We start from the raw sequence: 21,485 nt of genomic DNA, 5'->3' as shown, positions 1-21,485 counted from the left end.
GATGTTTATATGCCATCCAAACCGTTTAGAAGGTCATTACCACTGGGATGAAGTGAAAATACAAAAAATTTAGCCGCAGACAAATCTTTTATGTCCACAAGAATGTTTCAACGGTTGATTCCCCACTATTTCCTATTGTGTAGCACGCTTGATTTTTACATCCACCTCATTTTTGGCCAAATATCTTAAAATGAGCTCGCAAAACGGATGAACGGGGTACATTTCTTACAAACATGGAGGCGGGCCCCACCCAACACTCTTGCGCAGGAACTCATGCGAAAGGCTTTCGCAGGAAATCCGCGTCCCATAGAGCTCCAGTGCTGCACTGCACTTCCTGGAGCGTGCGGGGAGAGATGCTAATCATGCTATCCTAAGTCACTTTCCACCTATCAAAGTGTAACAATACGATTGGATGATCTGAATCGTCCACCTGTTCATTTTAGTTATAGATGGCCTTTTTCCGAAAATCAGTTCGTTTGAACGGTTCAGGTAGCTGATAACGACTAGCGAGCACGGGTATTGGGTGACTCGCGTGACACCTTTTCCTTGAAAACGAAAGGGTAGCGGTCAAAGTAGGACGCGGATTAGATACTGACAGGTCTCGCTACTGAAGTGACGTCACCAAGTTCTGTGGACCCCACTATGATGTTGATGTTTGTGTTGTATCCGCAACGTCCATCCATTTGGAGATATTATTTTAATGCATGAGCCAGAGAATGAGGCAGATCCAAAGCTTTAGTGGACCCCACCACAGAAAACAGCGGAAGATTAATGCCCACCGTTGAAACCTTCTTAAGACCCACCATGATGTTTTTTCGAAATCCAACCTCTTCAAAAGTTAACAAAGACATTAAAGAAGGGAAAACACAAATACTAGCTTTATGAGAACTTTTGTGGCCTTTAAAAGTTTTTAACGGTGGTGTCACTCTCCCATCCTACTGTTTTCTGTAATGGGGTCCACTGGAGCTTTGTATGTAACTCATTCTTTGGATTTTATACTAAAATGTTCTCTCCAGATGGATGGACGGCGTGGATACAAAATATACATCATGGTGGGGCCACAGAACTTGGTGACGTCAGTTCAGTAGCGAGTCTCGCTACTCAACCTATCAGTATCCAATCCGCGCCCGTCAAAGCAATCGCTTGTCGCCCACGTGTCTAACATGCAACGGCAGCTTGGACGGCTGATAATATGGAACGGTTGTTTATTCATGCATCAATCTGGCGGCCCATATTTTGCATGGGCGCGGCTCAGGTACCACCCGCACCAGGACTTAGCTAGAGGGTCACGTTTTCGGTGGATCCGGCCGGGTTCTACCAATGTAAGCCGGGTGGACTATACAATACTACTCAAATATCTTTTAACAGCCTCTATTTTATTTATTTATTTATTTATTTATTTATTTATTTATTTCTACACACGCACCTGCCACACACCCACGCACGCCGTGGTGGGATTTAACCACCTATGGGTTTCGAACCCAGCCTCTTCATCTTTGTACAATCAAATTGATTTTTTCAACTGTTCGCCATCCTTCTGTAGAGAAACTATCTGAACGGTCTGGATCCAGTTCTTCGATTGCAGGATGCACGCATTGGGCCATCAAAACCTGGACGCTCCCAGACAGTGTACTCTCCGCACGTGCTACCTCAAGAGATCCAAGCCGCTCTTCAGGTGTAACCTTCTGTCTAGATTCTAAGACACAAGATAATCACGGTAGTCCACTAAGCCAGGCACAAACAATCACAAAAGAAATTAAGCAATAAACATTATCCAACCGTCCATGTTCAAATGTGGCCCACGATATGATCATACCATCCAATGAACGGCTTTGATTTCTAAAACCATCAAGTATACCTCCGGACATCAGGGAATTATTTGATACTCTGAAAGCGTACAATACTTGATACTTAGCCAGTCAGAAATCGAATACGTGACCTAAATTTTTTAAATTCAATTCAAGCCACGTTATCAAAATGGAATTTTGTTGATCAAATCAAACCTCTGACCCGTGCACACTGATTTGCTGAATCAGGACCATTGGATATTCTCCATATATATATATATATATATATATATATATATAAACGTCATTTTTTTGGTTTGCTATACATCCAAGCTATAGAACTTAATTTTGGCCGGTTGAGTCTAAATTGTATGTCTGCCTCGTATGATATATCGGCGCCTGCGTATCATCCATCAGCGGGACGTGCAGTAGGTACCACCCCGCCCGTTCAGAGTTCGTAACAGGCCGGGGCAGCAAGGGCCTACCGTGATGTATGGGTTTACCATCACCGTCCATCCATTTTTCCATATCATAGGATACGAGTCCAAAAATAAGTCAGATCCAAGGCTCAGGTGGGCCACACAGTCGGGATTAAACGATCACCATTAAAAATTTATTATGAGGCGGGATCTGATATTTGTGTCTTGCTTTCGTCCAGGCGACCTTATGACAGGTTGTATGGTAACTGCTGCTTCCATTGCTGTGGTCCATTTAAGCATTGGATCTGCTTAAATTTCTTTAAATGATATGGAAATATGGATGGACGGTGTTGATAAACCCATAAATCATGATGGGCCTTTACAACGCCAGGTGGAGTACCTATCCGCATATGCCAGAGTATCAATCCATCTCGGCAACGACTCCAGCTCAGCAGGTTATCCACCTCAGCAACAACTCAACGACGTTGACCGGACTTTAACAGAGGTGCCATCAGATAATCACGAAGCCAGTCAGCCACGTGTCAAACCCAACAACTAAAAGAGCCCACATTAAGAAAACATACGCGGCGCCTAGATGGATGCATCTGGACTCAGCTCTCTCTCTCTCTCTCTCTCTCTCTCTCCTTAAACAATCCAATCTTCAATGGCCAAACCCTAATCTAAAAATATCTATAAAAGGGTGATAGAAAGGCCAAACTCTCCAAACAAAAAAAATCAAGCAACTCCAACATCCATGGCTTCTGATCTGTCTACCATCCTTCCAAGGGTTCTCATTGTCTCTCGACGCAGCGTTCGTAAGAACAAGTTCGTCGATTTCGTTGGTATGCTTTCTTCTCTGTTTCTTTCTTCTTCTTCTTCAGATGTTATAGTTATATGTCGATGTCGATTTTCCATTGTATCGTTGGAAATTATCGTTATTTGTTAAGTACATGCATGTTGCGATGATTTTTTTATCGTGATTTTACGTGAGTTTGTTTGAAGTTGAATCCGATACGATTTTGGGTGTATTGATATATGTGTTTTGTATGATTTGGATCGGCGATGCGAGATTGAATTGATTAAAAGGCCCTTGATACTGATGACGGGCTAATTGGCAGTGGCACGTCTACTGTACATGTGGCATGGATTGCATGTGTGTTGAATGAGACTATCCCAATTGTTGGACCGATGGATTGGAACCGTCCAATTGGTGGTTGTCAAAATCGATGGTAAAGATGGGAATGGTCGTGGGACCAAATTCAATGGTTTCTATTGGTTGTCCGATCATTGTGTTTTGGGGCTATGATCCATCTATTATGGGGTGTTTGAATGGTTGGATTGAGGTACATGTATGCATGCCTCCTGTTAATGGGGTAATTCACTAATTCGTATCGGTCACATACGGCATGCGTTTATGCAAATCGTTGGACCAATGGGGATGGAGCATACATTGAAAATCAAGCTGGTTGGATGATGGTAGGCCTCCAACTGGTGGTGATCAAAATGAGGTCCAGGTTCAACAGTTGATATTGGTTGATTAAGATTGTCTGATAAGGCTGTAGTGATCCATCTATGCTGGGGTGTTTGGGTGATCAGATTGGCATGCATGTGTGCCTCTTGTTCATGGGTTAATTGGTGGTGATACTCTTAGTAGAAAGATCCCTTCTCAACCACACACAACATTATTGAAATTAAAAAAAAGTTAGAAAAAAAGATGCAAACCACAACACATACATTTATTCACATCGATCCACCATGCTCAAAGAACAAAAAAGAAGAAGAAGTAGCTCTCTCTCTCTCTCTCTCTCTCTCTCTCTCACACACACACACACACACACACACACACACACACACACACAACGGACTATTTATACTACCCCAGATGAATTAGAGTTTACATAAAACACCGTGTGAACAGTACATCTCTGATGATCAGGCTCCACAGAGCCTACCAGATACATCCACTGCACATGTGGCATGCTTGTACATCAACTAAATCTATGAAACCATGTGAATTGTGGGCCCAGGGGGGATGGAGTGTGTCTTGAAAATCAAGAGGATTGGTTGATTGTAATCATTTAATTGGCAGTCATGAAAAGGAATGGCCAAAAAAAAAAAGAAAAAAAAAGATCACAGGTCGAATTCAACTGTTGATATTGGTTGGTTAAGATTGTCTGATCACTATGTTTTGGGGCTGTGATTCATCTACGGTGAAGGGTTTTGGATGGTTGGTATTGACTTACATGTATGCCTTTCTCCCTCATTAAAAAAAAATAAAATAAAAAAAATAAAAAAATAAAAATGCAATAGAATTTCTGATTTTCAATATATTTGTTTCATAATTTAAAGTAAATTTCAATTCATCTTCACTAGAAGGAAAACCAGGGATAACTGAAATCTTCATTTCTTAGGTGAATACCACCTTGATCTCATTGTAAGTTATGGAGCGGTGCCCGTAATTGTTCCCAGAGTCGCAGGCGTTCACATGCTACTTGAAAGCTTCGAGCCCATCCATGGCGTCCTCCTCTGTGAAGGTGAAGACATCGACCCATCTCTCTATGACTCAGAGATATCAGGCCTATCCCAAGAAGAATTGGAAGAGATCAGACGGTTACACACAAGCGATACTGCTATTGACCGGGAGAAGGACTCAATTGAGTTGAGGCTTGCGAAGCTTTGTTTGGAGAGGAACATACCGTTCTTGGGCATTTGTAGGGGGTCCCAAGTCCTCAACGTCGCATGTGGTGGGACCCTTTATCAAGATGTCGAGAAAGAGCTTTTGAAGAAATGCAAGGGGGAGAGGGTAATTCACATGGACTATGATAACTATGACGGTCACAGACATCCGGTGAATGTGGTCGAGAACACCCCAGTACATTCATGGTTTAAGGAATCTTTGGAGGGGAACATGGAAATTAGAGTCAATAGCTATCATCATCAAGGTGTTAAGAGACTAGCTGAAAGATTTGTTCCCATGGCATTTGCACCGGATGGTTTGATTGAAGGGTTCTATGATCCCGATGCATATAATCCTGAAGAGGGTAAGTTTATCATGGGCTTGCAGTTCCATCCGGAGAGAATGAGGAGATCAGATACTGAGGAGTTTGATTATCCAGGATGCCCATCTGCCTATCAGGTAATACACCCTTGAGAAATGCTATTATGGTGCAATCTCATAGCAGATTGATGCTGTGCCATTCTCACTGAAATTTAGTTTGTATGGTGATTGGGACTGTGATTGGTGGACCCACTTGTGGATGGCCCATCCACATAGCCTGTTGTATTGGACCTTTGCTCTGTTTTGAGCAGACCATCAAATAGCTACTGCAGTCCAATGACTGGAATCTATTTGCCTTTTGGGCTATGGCCCATTCACATGGTGATCCACCCCATCAAGGATCCTAATCACCAAATGCCATGTGTAGTTGGAGATGTTTTTGGGTGCAGATCATAGTAACATCTCCATGTATATATAGTTAAGCATTGCTAGAATCTGAATTTTCTTATGCATGAGTTTGATTAGAGCTTTGGTATTATTGTTCAGGAATTTGTGAAGGCAGTGATAGCATATCAGCAGAAAGTCAACAGCTCAGCATCTGCAGCAAAGAGTCTAAAGCTGGATCAAGAACTGGAGAAGAAGAGGAAGATCATTGTCCGAAGTTTTTCAATTGCGAGAGATGTGTATGCATCTGGGCTCGAAATGCCCCAATCTAAGGAATCGGATCTTGAGGCAGGAGCTGAATTCCTGGAGGTATTACCATTAGACATATTTATTTAGTGGAATTATACTTTGGGAAACACCTAAAAAAATGTTGTGGTTGAATCTTATCGCCATCCAGTAAGGATTGGATTTGGATCAAAGTAGGCCCCACTTTCTTTGACTCTGTTAGGATCAAGTGCCACCTCATGTCGTGGTCAGATCCTCGATGGGAGGCATTAGTATTAAATGGATACACATACACGAACCTTTGTTGTGAAACACCCACATTAGGAGTTTGCTGAATGGAGTGTTATCACCATCCCATAAACATATGATGGTAATGGAAGTGGGTCCCACTTTCTTGCTTTGGACTCTTAAGGGGTAGTTATGTCAAGTGGCATCCAATTCAGATCATGCTCTGGCATTTGAGATCATGGTCTGATATTTATCGGTGGCTGTAAGATGTTTCACCATGGGCGTTTCTTACCAGATAGTTTCACATATACAAAACATACAGTGCATAGGCATAACTGCGATGGTTCTCATTTCTAAATTATTTCCTATTTTGTTTTGGGTTGTAGTCGAACACGGCATTGAGCGTACAACAAGAGAATAGATTGAAGCAGATGGGTGCGACGGTGAGGAACGCATGTTCGTATCTAGAGAGACTGAAGATGAATGAGCAGAGGGAAATGATAGCAAAGACTGTGATGGGGAAAATGTCTATAGAGCAGTTATCTGATCTGCTATCATTCTACCACATGATGGGGCAGATCTGCTCTGAAGTGTTGGAGAGAAAGCTCGTGGCCTCATGAAATGAAGCTGGTGTTGGCCTCTTCCTCCAATGTTGTTGAAGAAACGGACAGCTTTCGTTAGGTGGGCCCACATGAAACATGAATGGGCCTTTTCTTTTCTTTTACTTGTATTTTGTTTTTTTGTTCGTTTTTTAATTCCTTTGCAAAGGGAACTCAAAAGTTGTTAAGCTTAAGATGCATTTCATTGTAGAAATTCAATAATCTTTTGAGGTCACAGACAGTGCTTTCAATGGGTTGGATAACCCATTAAGATTAAGAGGCCCACCCCATGTTTGGGCTCCCAGATTGGTGGATGCTAACCTATTCTTCTGGCCTTACTTTCCTTCGAATCTGGATTGTTGCTGTGTTATTTCATCTGAAATGTCTAATTTTGTAGGCCATCATACCGGTCCGTAGGTTGGGATCCATTATACTGGGCCCCATCAGATATCAATTGTTCGAATCTGAAACATGGATCCCACATGTACATGAACCTCCTCGTCAACAAATCGTACATTTGCTGATGCATATAGAGAAAAAATTGGAAGACGAGGAAGTGAACTGGTTTATTGAAAACATAGGTAAAAATGGCCATGATCTGCTGCATGGATTTGGCTTTGGTACTGCTGTTGTAAGCTTGGTTAATGAGCATAATTCAGCTTTATAGTACAACAAACAGCTTAGAATTCTTGGAGCTACTGCCATCTTGAATACTATTTCTATGATTTTCTCTATAGAAAGCATAGTCAGGCATTTTGCAATTCAAGAGGAAGATAACTTCCTCAGATTTGAATCCAGTTTTTATGTTCTTTCTTGAGACAATGACCTGACATCGTTGGTGTCATTTCAGTCATGTTGGTCTGATAAGGTCACTGCCCTTGGTTCCCAATGTCACTAGCTGCACTTGGATGAACTGAGTTGCGGGCATTCGCATTTCCCAGAATTCAAATGAGCCTTTGAATCGTGGTCTGACTACAAATTGCAATTCAATTTGATAGTGCATCCAAACGCACCTTTAAACTTTATTTCTAGGACAAGACAACTATAAACAGCAGAAATCCGCACTGAAATACGATGAACAATGTATGCATGTGGCACCCTTGATAATTTATTTATTTATTTATTATTATTATTTTTTAATAAAATTTTTGGCCCATCTTCCACGTGATGGGTTAGATTGTAGCAAATTGACTTGTCACTCTCTCCGTGTGAATCGCCGTAGCATTTCTATCATACTTTCAACGAGGGAGAACATAACCCAAATTCAAGAAAATGAAAATGGCTTGAAAATCCAGAGAAAGAATCAACAAACTACCATATGAAGAAGATAATGAATTGAATTATTCATTAAAGAACAACAGGAGAATATCAAAAATTAAAAAAAAACAAAGATCTTCTTACAGATGCAAACAGAAGCGATGATCACAAACATGGACTCCCATATGGTTCATTTATGTACAAAGATCTTCTTCTTACAGATGTAGAAGGTTCGAAATCGGATTCCACCCAAGAAGCCACGGCTTCCTGCCTGCTGGGATCGCATAGTTCAGCTCAAACATCTCCTTCGCATTCCCACCTTCACCAAAACCAACCAACCGGGCTACGATCTCTGCACTGTCCTTGATATGCTCTGCATCGTTAGGATCCGTCCACAACTTGCTTACAAGCTGCAGCTTCCGCTGCTTTGCATCAAGTGGGACATCCCATTTGATGTATAAGAGTTCTCGCTCCTCTTCCGTCAACCTTGAGTTCATCCGCTTTGCAAGGAAATCCCTCTCATGCTTCAGCGCTCGCTTACTGCAAATAGGAAAACCGAATTGGGGTTAGAGAAGTCAGTTGATGTACCGGGTCAAGCTCCGATGGCCCAGTATATCAGGTTAGGTCAGCCCCAGTATAACAGGTAGAGTTGGATCCACACACACACAACAGGGCACATCTGATGAAAGGTTGTTGAAGTTCAATCGACACAGCGCAGCCCACCTGACGCAAGGTTCGGATGTCTTACACACATGGCCAGTGTAGTGTTGCGTTTGCCGGAGTAATGTGGGGTTGTAGCAAAACTCATTTTGAACAACTGCTAAGAATGAAGATGTACCTTGATGATAATGAAACTGTGGGCTCATCTCCGAAGTGGACTGGGCTGGCATTTCCGAGCTCTGCCAGGTGCTGCTGCAACCAAGTCAAGCGCCGAAGTTCCACTTCCATATAGATCTGATCAGCTGGGTCACCCTTGAATAGCATGTAGAACTGTGTTCTGTGTACGATGGACACATAACAAACGTCCCACAACTGAATGATCTGCTGCCTTTGTTCCATGAACATGCAGTGCCACGATGCTGGTGATTTCTGTAGCTCAGATGCATCCTCGTCGCCCTCCATCTCGCATCCTGCGCCTTCATTGGCTTCTAATTCCAGCACCTAATGAAATAAACATGTTAAAGATACGCAACATAAGGACTGCATATGGAATATCAGGCACTGAAAAACAAAATCAATGAGCCTTGTTAAAAGGAGATTTTCTCGAAGAAGATGTAGAACACTACAAAATCCGAGCTATTCATCAGTTTGGAGTTACGTCGATGTCGGTCCAATCATCCGGTCATGATGCATGTTTGTTTCATATGGATGCCATTTTCTTATACATGTTCAGCTGCAGCTCACTGTAAAACATGCCGTGGACTGAATTGATGTTGGCTCTCATGCGTTAGTTTTGGTCCAGGGCATGTCCAGGGACTGCCTACTTTATGAATGGCCTGGTGTTTGGAGTAACGTCGATGTCGGTCCAATCATCAGGTCATGATGCATGTTTGTTTCATATGGATGCCATTTTCTTATATATGTTCAGCTGCAGCTCACTGTAAAACATGCTGTGGACTGAATTGATGTTGGCTCTCATGCGGTAGTTTCAGTCCAGGGACTGCCTACTTTATGAATGGCCTGGTGTTTGGAGTAACGTCGATGTCGGTCCAATCATCAGGTCATGATGCATGTTTGTTTCATATGGATGCCATTTTCTTATACATGTTCAGCTGCAGCTCACTGTAAAACATGCTGTGGACTGAATTGATGTTGGCTCTCATGCGTTAGTTTCAGTCCAGGGCATGTCCACGGACTGCCTACTTTATGAATGGCCTGGATCTTGCACAAGTATTCCATGTTGGCATGCATGCCATGAAGATCCTGGTCATGCAATACCTCGCATTTATCAACTTCAGTCTAGGACAAACACAACAGGAGCAAACCTGGCAAACAAGGAGCTGCTTCTGGTACTGCAGCTTTGCGACCCGCTCTTTCAGTTCAGTAACGTATGCCCGAATGCTACGAACATTCTCTTCAGCTGCATTTTGAAACATCTTCTGCATTTTCCGCATGTTGACAGAGCTCGAACGCTTGTAGCACGGCGTGCTCTCCCTCGATGACACATCCCCACCATCTTCGCTCTTGGTTGGCGTTGCTTTCTCGGAACCATTCAACGTCTCCGCCAACACAATGTCGTCGCTCTCTGGAGCCTTGTTCTCAGTTTCACACTCCAAAACCTGCCTAGATGACGAGAGAGGAGAGCATGGATACCTTATAAGATTCATGTTGCCATTATTACTCAAAGCCAACGGAAGTACTTTCTTCTTCTTCAATTGATTATGTGATTTGGGTGTCGGCTCGTTTAATTGGTTATTGCTTGGGAGTGACATTACAAGCTTATCTATTGACTTTTGGACGCTCTCAAGCTGTTCTTCGAGATTGGCGATGGTGTTTCCTTGCGAATGAAGTCTTGTGATCTCTTCCTTGAGGTTTGCGCTAACGCTCTGGTTGATACCCATCTCCCCAATGCCATTGACACTCTTTGTTAAGGACTTAACCGTCCGCATTTCTCTAATTTCAGCCTGCAGTTTTGCAATGGTCTCAGCTGCATCTTGGTTTCCTAGCCTATGGCACGCGACTTCTTTCTGTAGCACTTCAAGAGCTCGGTTCGCTTCTTCACCAAGCTGCTCTTGCAGCTGCTCAAGCTTGCGGATTTCATGCACAAGCGTGAATGGAGCAGCAGCCGATTGCCTCAAGGTCTGCCTTCCCATCGTTTTACGAGCTTTGTCACCCCGGACGAGCCCTTTGATATCATTGTTTGGAGATGATAGACCGGAAAACGAGAGGCATTTGGCTACAGGACGAGGTGAGTCGAACGGGTTCAATCCCTGGAGAAGAAACGTCGGATGAAAATAAGAGAGACAGATACATAAAAGATTGTCAAAGGAATGGATTAAAAGAGACGGAAAAGGAGAATACTGGCTGCTCCTCATGTGCTTTCCTCTGCATTTCAAGTTGTCGCCTTAGCTGTTCTACTTCCGTTTCCAACTGCAATCACAGAGCAGAAATGATCAGTTCTATGGGTGCAATCTTCTTACAGGAATGCCAATTGCAGATGGCATTCTGCGAAAGGAAAACATATACAAAAGGCCTGATTGCCCATCTGCTGACACCACCAAATATTGACCATGGCCTGAGAAAATCAGGCCAGTGTGATGATCTGGCCACTTAGTTGGAACCATAGTTCCAAAACTCGACTCGACTCGACTCGATGTTCAACTGAATTGGGTTTACCCAAACACTCAACTCGAATTGATTCACTATATAATAATCAGATTAAGAAGTATTTAGATTAATAAGAAATTGTTTAGGATATGGTAATTGTGTGCACAACTTGGCTACAAGATCAGGCATTTGAATTCCATCTCCCACTTAGTTTTTCTTTTCTCCTTTATTTCCTCCTCAAGCCATTTAACTCAACTAGTGGGCTCGAGTTTGAGTCTCTTTGAGTTGCATCAAGTCCATTGAGTTGGTGAGCCAACTTGACAGGTCTTGGCGAGTTAGTATCGAGTCTCCTCTTTCAGCAGGTTTCTTAGTGACTTAGGTTGAAATCCTGTTGACTCAACCAAGTTTTCAGTCGAGTCACCAAGTTTTAGAAATATGGTCATGGCACACAGGGTGAAAACAAAAAAACAGAAAAAAAAGAAAAAAAAAAAGCCCACATAGAAGAGGTCATTCTTCCTCCCCTGGTTGCTCGTATGAATTAGTGTTTAGGAAATTCCATGTGCACTAACAGCATTTCTCATCTCTTCTGGTTCAATGAGCTCAAGCTAAAATATTATATTATATATAATATAATATTTAGTACAAGTTATATATAAAACTTCAATTGTTAGTGGCATATATACTAGTCGTACCTTCTGAATCTTCATGTCTTTTTCTATCAACAAAGCTTCCGTACATGAAGATGGTTCTGGTGTTCGTAGTTCTGCTTCAAGCCTGGCTACTTCCTTCTGTAGATGTTTCACCAATTGCTTGTCCGAAACAACCTGATTGAATACAAAAGCAGCAACTATGGCATTGATAACAAATATTTAAAAAAAATAATAATAAGTAAAAAAGAAAGCATACAAGAATGATCCAAAAGATGATACCATGTTCACATGGGCGCTGTTTGTGACTTCCTTGGCTCGGGTTGCAAAGGAGAGAGTGTTCCGCGACTGTTCAACATGCCTCAGTGCTGGGCTCATTGTACAGATGATGGCAGTCCGAGAATTCCCACCAAGCGAGAGCTGCAATATACGTGTGAGCTTCGAATCTCGGTAGGGTATATGTTCGCTTCTTTTCCCGACACTGCAAGCAGAAAAGAACTCCATTAGGAGAACATCCAAACAAATCCACCGAAGTACATTTACAAGTTAACAAAACCAAAACAAGACTAGTTCTGGCTGATTATATTTCTAATGTTTTCTTCTCTTCTCACATGAATTAGTTATAACCAATTCATTATTGTGAAGTATATTGTATCATAAGCAATACCGACTTCATAACTAACTGAATTTCCAACTTTATTTCTAAAAGATAGGACTTTTTTTGTGTTATAACAAGTCTAATCTGAACTCCGGGAAACACACAATGTGTTCGGAAGCCAAACTAAATGCATTTGCAATAAACTCAGTACTGTAAAATGGAAATGAGAAATTTAAATGACATCTTCTAATTTCAACCATTCACTTGACTGTCTTTGTATTCTTATCTTCTATCTAGAAGGGTAAAAAAAAGAAAACAACTCTCCCCTCATTTAGTTTGGCATCCAAACAAATTGTGTGTTTCCCAGAGTTCAGATTAGATTCGTTATAACACAACAAAAGTCCTATCTTTTAGAAATAAACTCAGTACTGTAAAATGGAAATGAGAAATTTAAATGACATCTTCTAATTTCAACCATTCACTTGACCGTCTTTGTATTCTTATCTTCTATCTAGAAGGGTACCATTCACTTGACCATCTTTGTATTCTTATCTTCTATCTAGAAGGGTAAAAAAAAGAAAACAACTCTCCCCTCATTTAGTTTGGCATCCAAACACATTGTGTGTTTCCCAGAGTTCAGATTAGATTCGTTATAACACAACAAAAGTCCTATCTTTTAGAAATAAACTCAGTACTGTAAAATGGAAATGAGAAATTTAAATGACATCTTCTAATTTCAACCATTCACTTGACCGTCTTTGTATTCTTATCTTCTATCTAGAAGGGTACCATTCACTTGACCGTCTTTGTATTCTTATCTTCTATCTAGAAGGGTAAAAAAAAGAAAACAACTCTCCCCTCATTTAGTTTGGCATCCAAACACATTGTGTGTTTCCCAGAGTTCAGATTAGATTTGTTATAACACAACAAAAGTCCTATCTTTTAGAAATAAACTCAGTACTGTAAAATGGAAATGAGAAATTTAAATGACATCTTCTAATTTCAACCATTCACTTGACCATCTTTGTATTCTTATCTCTCTATTGCAACTTTGAATCAAGTAGCTAAATTGCTTATATTTGTAACAAACTAGTTCATTTTTACTTGATCAGGGCCTCCTTGGGAGACGTCGAATTCCGAGCACAACTATCCACTCTTCACAATGTGGGATGTGTGAGAGATCTAGTCCATCCGTTGGGTGCGGCATTTGACGTACATGTTGCCCCACCTGATAACTGGACAGGTCTTTTTCCAGGCCACAGAACATATATATGTGCAACGAAAAAGAAACACATACATATGGTGTATATTTGTACCTGCGTGTTCATTTGCAATACTCGGCATAGAGCATTGAAAACATATATATGGTGTATATTTGTACTTGCGTGTTCATTTGCAATACTCGGCATAGAGCATTGAAAACATGAGTAACCGCATCTTCATTTGCAATACTCAGCATAGAGCGCTCTCTCTCTCTCTCTCTCTCTCTCTCTCTCTCTCTCTCTGAATATATAAGCCTCATTAAGTTCTATAAAAAAGTTGTCTAAAATTGCTGACCTGAGCTTTCTGATCACTGTCGTTAGAGTCAGCAAACTCTTATTAATGTGTGAACCTTCCTTGAGCCTCGCCCCGTCTGCATGCGTCTGGGATGCTCTTTCACTTCCCGCAAGATCCACGAGGTTCTGTAGAAATCCAGCAGTTCAGATTTTTTGAATGTATAAAATCCATCACAATATTTGGCGTTAGGACAATGGAATGTATAAAATCCATCACAATATTTGGCGTTAGGACAATGGAAGATGTACTTACAAGGTTCGCAACAAAGGACTTTACACACCCTGAATTTTCACGTAGGCTACTTTCTATGGTCTGCATTTTCACCAAAAAATGATAACTAAGCCTTATTGCTAGAATCTTTTACATAATATAATGTGCCAGCCTCTATTAACAAAACAATAATGACCATCAATCTCACCAGCCTTATGATTTGATGTGACCTGGAGCTCACATCATTCAGGGCAGTTTCACCCACCTGCCTTTGTGCTGCAAAACAGACATATTAGTTTAGTCGTTCGACTTTAAAACCATCCCATCATGCTAATGGGACTTATCAATTGCACATCAGATGGACACCACAATTAAAGATGATGTGAGCTGAAAATCATGCTAGCCCATTTCGTAGAGTTAGCCAAATGTGCAGGTTGAATGTGGACCTCTGGCAATTGGTTCTAAAACATCTGCTGTTGAAAATCAGGCTGCCCACCTGATGCACTCAAATCAAACACCCCACAAATATGCTATGTTGAGCCATAAGATTACCTTCACACATGCTAATCAATTCCTGCAAATGACGGCTGTTGTTGGCAGTTTGTTCGACCAGCTTTTCTACCACCGTCCCTTTCTGCATTCATAAAAGAAATTGAGATAAGCCTAGACAAAGAAAAAACAAAACAAAAAGCCTCAAACCCTTATCATGACGAGATTGGTCCATATATAAATACCTCTGGGTCGTCCAAGAGCCGAAGTGGGCCAGAGTCTGGATGTAGTAGGTCCCGAACTATCTCATTGTATATCTCCAATGCAGATATCTTTATAGTAAAATCTCTCTGTGGAGTCTGTGACCATGCCAAAAGAACACAAAAATTAGTGAGGGAATCTAAACTTCCATGAAATTTCTCCCCACCTTTAACGCCTGTCTTTGATTAGTAATGACGAAACATGAAATACTAGACCCAAAAGAAGAAGCAAAGAAACATTGATTTGTACCGCATAAACAAGACGCCGGATACACAACCAAAACAGGTGAGAATAAAAACAGAGATTATACATCTAACTTACATTGCATATATATTGATATATATCATTTATAGCACATTCTGTGATTCCCCTCATCGTGTAAGTTTTTCCACTGCTTGTCTGACCATAAGCAAAGATAGTCGCTGCCATAGAACAAAAAAAACAATGGAAAACCATGAAAGTTACATACATGGTTAAATCAGTTATTGTGTGGGGGGAAAAAAAAGATTAATGGGAACTGATCCAATTTCCAATATATCTTCGTTGGCATGACAGCTACTGTGCCTCCATGTTATTGACCATAATTGTGGCATGAGGACAAGGTTCGATCATCCTAACAGGCTGTGCCACTGATTGGCAGCTAACCAAAAATTCAATCTTGACTAGAAAATCCTTACCATTTAATCAAAAAAATTATTTTTTCTCATTAAGTGTGAACCGCTGCTAAATTTCATCTTCTAGCATCCATTTGAACCATGGTTTGGAAAACCAAAATTCAACCTGACTTGAAAGTCCAGGCAGTTGAGTTGAATCGAAAACTAGGTCATAAATTTCAGAAAAAAATAAAAATCAACAGTAACCTTTCCTCATCTAGTGTGAGCCACTGCTAAAGTTTATCTTCTAGTGTCCATTTGAACCATCCTCTGCTAAATTTCATCTTCTAGCATCCATTTGAACCATGGTTTGGAAAACCAAAATTCGACCTGACTTGAAAGTCCAGGCAGTTCAGTTGAATCGAAAACTAGGTCATAAATTTCAGAAAAAAATAAAAATCAACAGTAACCTTTCCTCATCTAGTGTGAGCCACTGCTAAAGTTTATCTTCTAGTGTCCATTTGAACCATCCTTTGATAACCCAAAATCTCAACTTGACTCGAATGTCCACGGTTGAGTTGACTTGAAGACTTGGCTATAAATTCGAAATGAGTCTCAAGTAACTTTTTCTCATTGAGTGTGAACCAATGCTAAATTTCATCTTCTAGCATCCATTTGAACCATGGTTTGGAAAACCTAAAAACTTGATTTGACTTGAGGTCCATCATGCAGTTGAGTTGACTCAAAGTCTCAGCCATAAATCGAAGAAAACAAAAAAACTTGACTTGACTTGAGGTCCATCATGCAGTTGAGTTGACTCAAAGACTCGGCCATAAATCGAAGAAAACTCAAAGCACCTTTTTCTCATTGGGCGTGAGCCATTGCTAAATTTCATGCTCTAGTGTCCATTAGAATCATGGTTTGGAAATCCAAAAACTGGACTTGACTCAAAAGTCCACCCAGTTGAGTTGGTTCAAAGACAGCCATAAACTCAACATAGGGCCCTTTTCAATACCACCAGATAAGTTACTTTTTCTACTTACAGAGTAGATAAGTAACTTATTTGAGATAAGTAAGTTTGGTTTAAGATCAATTATAAGTAACTTTTTTACTTAAAGTTACTTAATCAGTTCAGCTTAATAAGTAGAAACAAAGATAAGCTACTTGAGTCATAACTCATAAGTAGCTTATCTTAAGTAACTTACGATCCAAATGCCCCCTTAGCATGAGCCATTGCTAAATGTCATTTTTTTAGTGTCCATATGAACCATGGTTTGGCATGGAAACCCAAAAATCCAACTCAAAAGTCCATCAAGTTTAGTTGACTCGAAGAGTCGGCCTAAACTTGAAAAAAAAGAACTATATAAAGTAAAAGCTCAATAATTATTAATTTATTTTTAAACATTGAAATATATTATAACTGAAATTAATAGGGATAAGGCTTGGATGATGATGATGATAGAAATACCTTATAAAATGTATAACTCAATAAGAACGGAAAAATTTTAATAGACAACCTTACACAACCTTGGAAAGACTTGAAGAATGAAAAATTATAAACTCGATTTTTTTAAAAAAGAAACTGAAAAAACTGTAAGACAACTTGAAACACAATCAAGTTGAGTGGACTAGATGATTTTTTAAACTAGGTACTAAATGCAAGAGTTAGGATCATCCAATCATAGTGATTTTGGTCTATGGCCCATTCGCTATTGGACCCACTGAATGGACAATCCAGATGCATTAGATAAACAACATGATAGCACAGAAACTCCCACGCACCTGAGAATGGCACTGGATCATCCCCCAAATTAAAAACACAATCTTTAGAAATATTACCATTGATGCCCTTCAGTGCTGATAGCGCGACGTCTTTTGCTCCTTCAGCATACACTTTCTCAGTCAAACACGCTGGCCCGAACACTCTATCTGGAAATAGAACAGAACAAACATCTTCCAACCATAAGTTCTTTTGCTTATTTTCTCTACTTACCTAATATTACAACTGTCGCTAAACCAAAGAAATCATAAGGAGATTGGATTTCTCAGAATTACCAAAAGTATAAGAGGTCGGAGCACTTGAGCGCTCCTGGGACTCTTTAAACAGGATGGTGTGATCGTCAGCACATTCCCATGCGACTTGGTCCTTCACTATCTGTTCTTTCCTACTCAGAGGCCTTACGCGGACAGTGACAAAAATCTTCTCCTCGCGAGCTTTGGACTTGAACCCGCCAGGGGTAGATGCTGGTGTCCTGCTACCATCCATCTTTGAAGCAGGGGTACTTGGAGCTCCAACAGCCATTCTTGTAAGTTATATATACAACTGATCCAAGTCCTAGAAAAAAATTCTGGGAGACACCATCTGACTTTTATCAGTATTCAGCAGAAACATCGGCAGCATTAAAAGGGTAACAGAAATCATTAAAAAATGAAGTAAAAAAACATGATAGATCAATTTCAAACTGAATTCTATTGGCGGAAATGCACCCATATAAATCTCCCATATGAAGCATACATGTAAGAGATCTAATCCTGCGATCATACGGGTTCAGTGGGGAATTGTACAAGCTAGCCTACAGATCAGACTGATCCATTGATCATGTAGGTCCCATGGAGAATGTACAGCTAGCCATAAGATCAAACCAGTGCCCTCATTGGTTGGAGCACAAGCATAGTCGAATGTGGACCATTGATTATCTTCTGTATTAACTGTCCATTTTTTGCCCACATGAAAGAAATCTGGTCTATCAGTCAAGTGGGTCCCATGGAGAATGCACAGCTAGCCTACAGGTCATGCAAATTTTGAATGTGGACAATTGATTAACCTTCTTTATTAGATGTCTCCTTTTTGCCTACATGCAACAAATCTGGTCCGTTGATCATGTGGGTCCCATGGAGAATGCACCGCTAACCTGAAGATCAAACCAGTGCCCTTTTTGGGGAGGAACACAGGCATGGCTGAATGTGAAAAATTGATTATCCTTCTTTATTAGCCGTCCAAGTTTTGTTTTGCCTACATGCAAAAAATCTGGTCCATTGATCATCTGGGTCCCATGGAAAATGCAGAAGCTAGCCTACAGATCAGACCGATCTACTCGTCGGGTGGAACACGTGCATATGTTGAATTGGAACCATTGCTCATCCTTCCTTATTGGCTATCCCTTTTTTCTCTTAATGTGTGTTCCACCGATGAGTAGAATGGCCAGATATTTGGGCCAAGGCACATTTTTTGTGGGCTCCTCCTGATGAATGGTCCGGATCTCACATTTGTTCCATTTCGGCTTATGAATCTTTATCAAAATAAATTGCCCCTGTTTTTATCTAAAACAATCGAAGAACTGGGATTCTGAAATTCTGTGATGGCATCGAAGAAAAGAAAGAGAAAAATCAAATAAATTAAAAAGGAAAGAGAGAGAAATGTGGGTTTCCTTTTTAATCTTTTAAGCAACAAAAGATCACCTGAAAGAAAAAAAAAACAATAATAATAAAAAATCACAGTAAGATAAGAAAAATACTCACAGAAATGGCGAAGCTGAGAAGTAGGAATTCTTGCAATGGAAGAGGGTTCTTGCAGTGCGAGGAAGATGGGTTTATTACAGAGAGAGAGAGAGAGAGAGAGAGAGAGAGAGAGAGAGAGAGAGGAGCGTTACAGGGACAGAGATTTTTGAGATCTCGGGTTTAAACGGTATTTTTACGTTGTTTGAATTCGCAACGGCTAGTTCCTTTTCCTTTTGTTCTCCTTTTTTTCTTTTTTATCCTTTTTTTTTTGTTATATCGCCGATTTCGATGATAATATCGAGATATGGAATGCTATGGAGATTCGCGCGAGGAGATATTGAAGAGGTTGAACGATGCACACACGCCAAAGTTGCATACGTGTAAAAGATCCGAGTCAATCACTTGGTGGAAACACATGTTAAACTACGTGGCACATACGTCACATCATATCATGTGGGCCATATTTCTGCGAGGATAATAGGCCGGGGGAGCGGATTTGGTGAGACCCCGGACTCACTCAAGATGCACCGGCCCTTAATTGTGGGGCCCACCTTGATCTATGTATTCTGCATCCACGCCGTCCATTCTTTTTCCAGATATTTTAATGCCATTTAAAAAAAAAATGACGCAGATTCAATTATAAGTTGGTCCATACCATAGGAAAGATTTGTGATTGACCATAAATGGACCACGAAAGTTTTGGATCAAGCTGATATTTGATTTTTTTTTTCTTTTCTTTTAACTTTCATCAAGGCTTCCGTGACCTTATCAATGGATTGGATGGAATATAAACGCTGCAGAAACATTAAGGTGCTCTTTAAAAAGTTTTATGACAAGACATTCAATCACCACTGTTTCCTATGGTATGATCCACCTGATTATTGGATATCCTTCATTCTTGGGATAATGTACTGAAATAATCTATAAAAACGGATGGACGGTGTGGATACATTATACATACATCAAGGTGAGCCCCACTGTAAGAGCCGCACCGTCTTGGGTGAGGCCGGGGTCTCACCTACTCCGCTTACAAAGCCCACGGGTCACGAACCTAACGAGTAACGAGTGGATCCATCCGGATTTTGGGACACGTAATGGTACCCCACATGTTATATCGTCCGGATCTTTTACACGTGTGCCTTCATTCACCACAGAAAACAGTGGTCATGGACCATTAAAAACTTCTTGTGTGCCACGATAGTTTTGGATCGAGCTGATATTTATTTGGTCCCTTCATCCAAGCCTTTGTGACCTTATCAACAGGTCAATTGCAAATAAACATTCCGGTAGCCCCATGAAGTTTTTAACGGTGGGTAGTCAATGACATCTGGTTCCTGTGGTATGATCAGCTAAGATTCGAATATGTTTCTTTTCTGGACCATCGCTTAAAATGAGCTGTCAAAACGGATGGACGGCGTGGATGTAAGGAAAATGCATTACAGTGGCCCCACAGTCAGAGATCCGCGCCCCAATGGAAGCGGGTTGCAATCCTGTCCCCTCTCACACCGAATAGGTCCAGGCAGGGGCTCTGTGGGCTCCGGCTGTGGTCTGTTAAAGCCCAGTGCACCTTTACACGTACCGGACAGCACACGTGCTTGTCAGGCACGTGTTGAACATCTAAACTGGGCATAAGCTGGCCCATTCAAGATGACATTATCCAAAAATCAGGGTGGTCCACTCATCAGGCGGTCCATACAGAGAAATCCATGTGGACCGTCCATTCTGATTGTGTAGGGCTGGCCTAGTAGATGAGACCAGCCCTATTTTGTGCTTGATCAACTTCCTGTGGGTCCACCTTTTAAACCACTCAGATATTCCACACGCTCTTCATGTGCGCGGTTTTGCTGCGTGCGAATGCGTTGTAACCTGGAGTGCGCGTGTAGCGCTCGCAAGCTTCAGGTTACAAGGTCCCTATTTGAGGGACGGGAATTTCCCTCGACATTTTGCTGCAGGGAGCCCGTGAGGGGAGCGGATTAGGTGTTATACCCTTATCGTGGGCCCCACCTTTATGATCTGTTGTATATCCACGCCGTCCGTCCGTTTTTTCATCCTATTTTAAGATGTTCTCCAGAAAAATTTTAGTAGATACCAATCTTAGGTGGACTACACCACAAGAAACAGTGATGATTGAACTCCCGCCATTAAAATTTTCTAGGACCCACAGTAATACCCAACGTAATGTTTATTTTCCATCCAACCCATTGATAAGGTCAAACAGACTGATGAAGGTAAATATAAATATACGGTTGATCCACAAATTTTGTGGCCCATAAAAAGATTATAATGGTCGTTCACCACTGTTTTCCAGTGTTATGGTCCACTTAGAATTGGATCTAATTACTTTTTGGTATCACATACTATAATGATATGGTGAAATGGGTGGACGGTGTGGATATACAAAAAGTTCA

General features: G+C 41.0%; 2 protein-coding genes across 3 annotated transcripts; one reads left to right on the top strand and one right to left on the bottom strand.

Annotated features, from left to right (window-relative positions):
- The first annotated feature begins 2,803 nt into the window (after positions 1 to 2,803).
- Positions 2,804 to 6,935, top strand: LOC131235271 (putative glutamine amidotransferase GAT1_2.1). The gene is made up of 4 exons (XM_058232406.1): positions 2,804 to 3,048; positions 4,618 to 5,342; positions 5,751 to 5,957; positions 6,488 to 6,935. Exons 1-4 carry the CDS (start codon positions 2,961 to 2,963, stop codon positions 6,719 to 6,721), a joined length of 1,254 nt encoding a protein of 417 aa, XP_058088389.1. The 5' UTR covers positions 2,804 to 2,960; the 3' UTR covers positions 6,722 to 6,935.
- Positions 6,936 to 8,019: 1,084 nt separating this feature from the next.
- Positions 8,020 to 19,240, bottom strand: LOC131235126 (kinesin-like protein NACK1). Of its 2 annotated transcripts, none has more exons than XM_058232261.1 (15): positions 19,099 to 19,240; positions 17,635 to 17,927; positions 17,419 to 17,508; positions 15,308 to 15,408; positions 14,971 to 15,084; positions 14,789 to 14,870; positions 14,445 to 14,512; positions 14,279 to 14,338; positions 14,027 to 14,151; positions 12,154 to 12,352; positions 11,917 to 12,048; positions 10,979 to 11,047; positions 9,943 to 10,887; positions 8,796 to 9,118; positions 8,020 to 8,497 (listed from the first exon to the last, which is right to left on the bottom strand). In XM_058232261.1, exons 2-15 carry the CDS (start codon positions 17,879 to 17,881, stop codon positions 8,173 to 8,175), a joined length of 2,880 nt encoding a protein of 959 aa, XP_058088244.1. In that variant the 5' UTR covers positions 17,882 to 17,927; positions 19,099 to 19,240; the 3' UTR covers positions 8,020 to 8,172. The 2 variants fall into 2 exon arrangements, with proteins under 2 accessions (XP_058088244.1, XP_058088245.1); XM_058232262.1 differs by having other exon boundaries at positions 19,095 to 19,213.
- Between the last annotated feature and the right edge of the window lie 2,245 nt (positions 19,241 to 21,485).

Source organism: Magnolia sinica, chromosome 19, assembly GCF_029962835.1.
Source record: "Magnolia sinica isolate HGM2019 chromosome 19, MsV1, whole genome shotgun sequence".
Classification (NCBI taxonomy): domain Eukaryota; kingdom Viridiplantae; phylum Streptophyta; class Magnoliopsida; order Magnoliales; family Magnoliaceae; genus Magnolia; species Magnolia sinica.
Note: the sequence above shows the minus strand (reverse complement) of the source record. Positions and strands in the feature narration are given on the sequence as shown.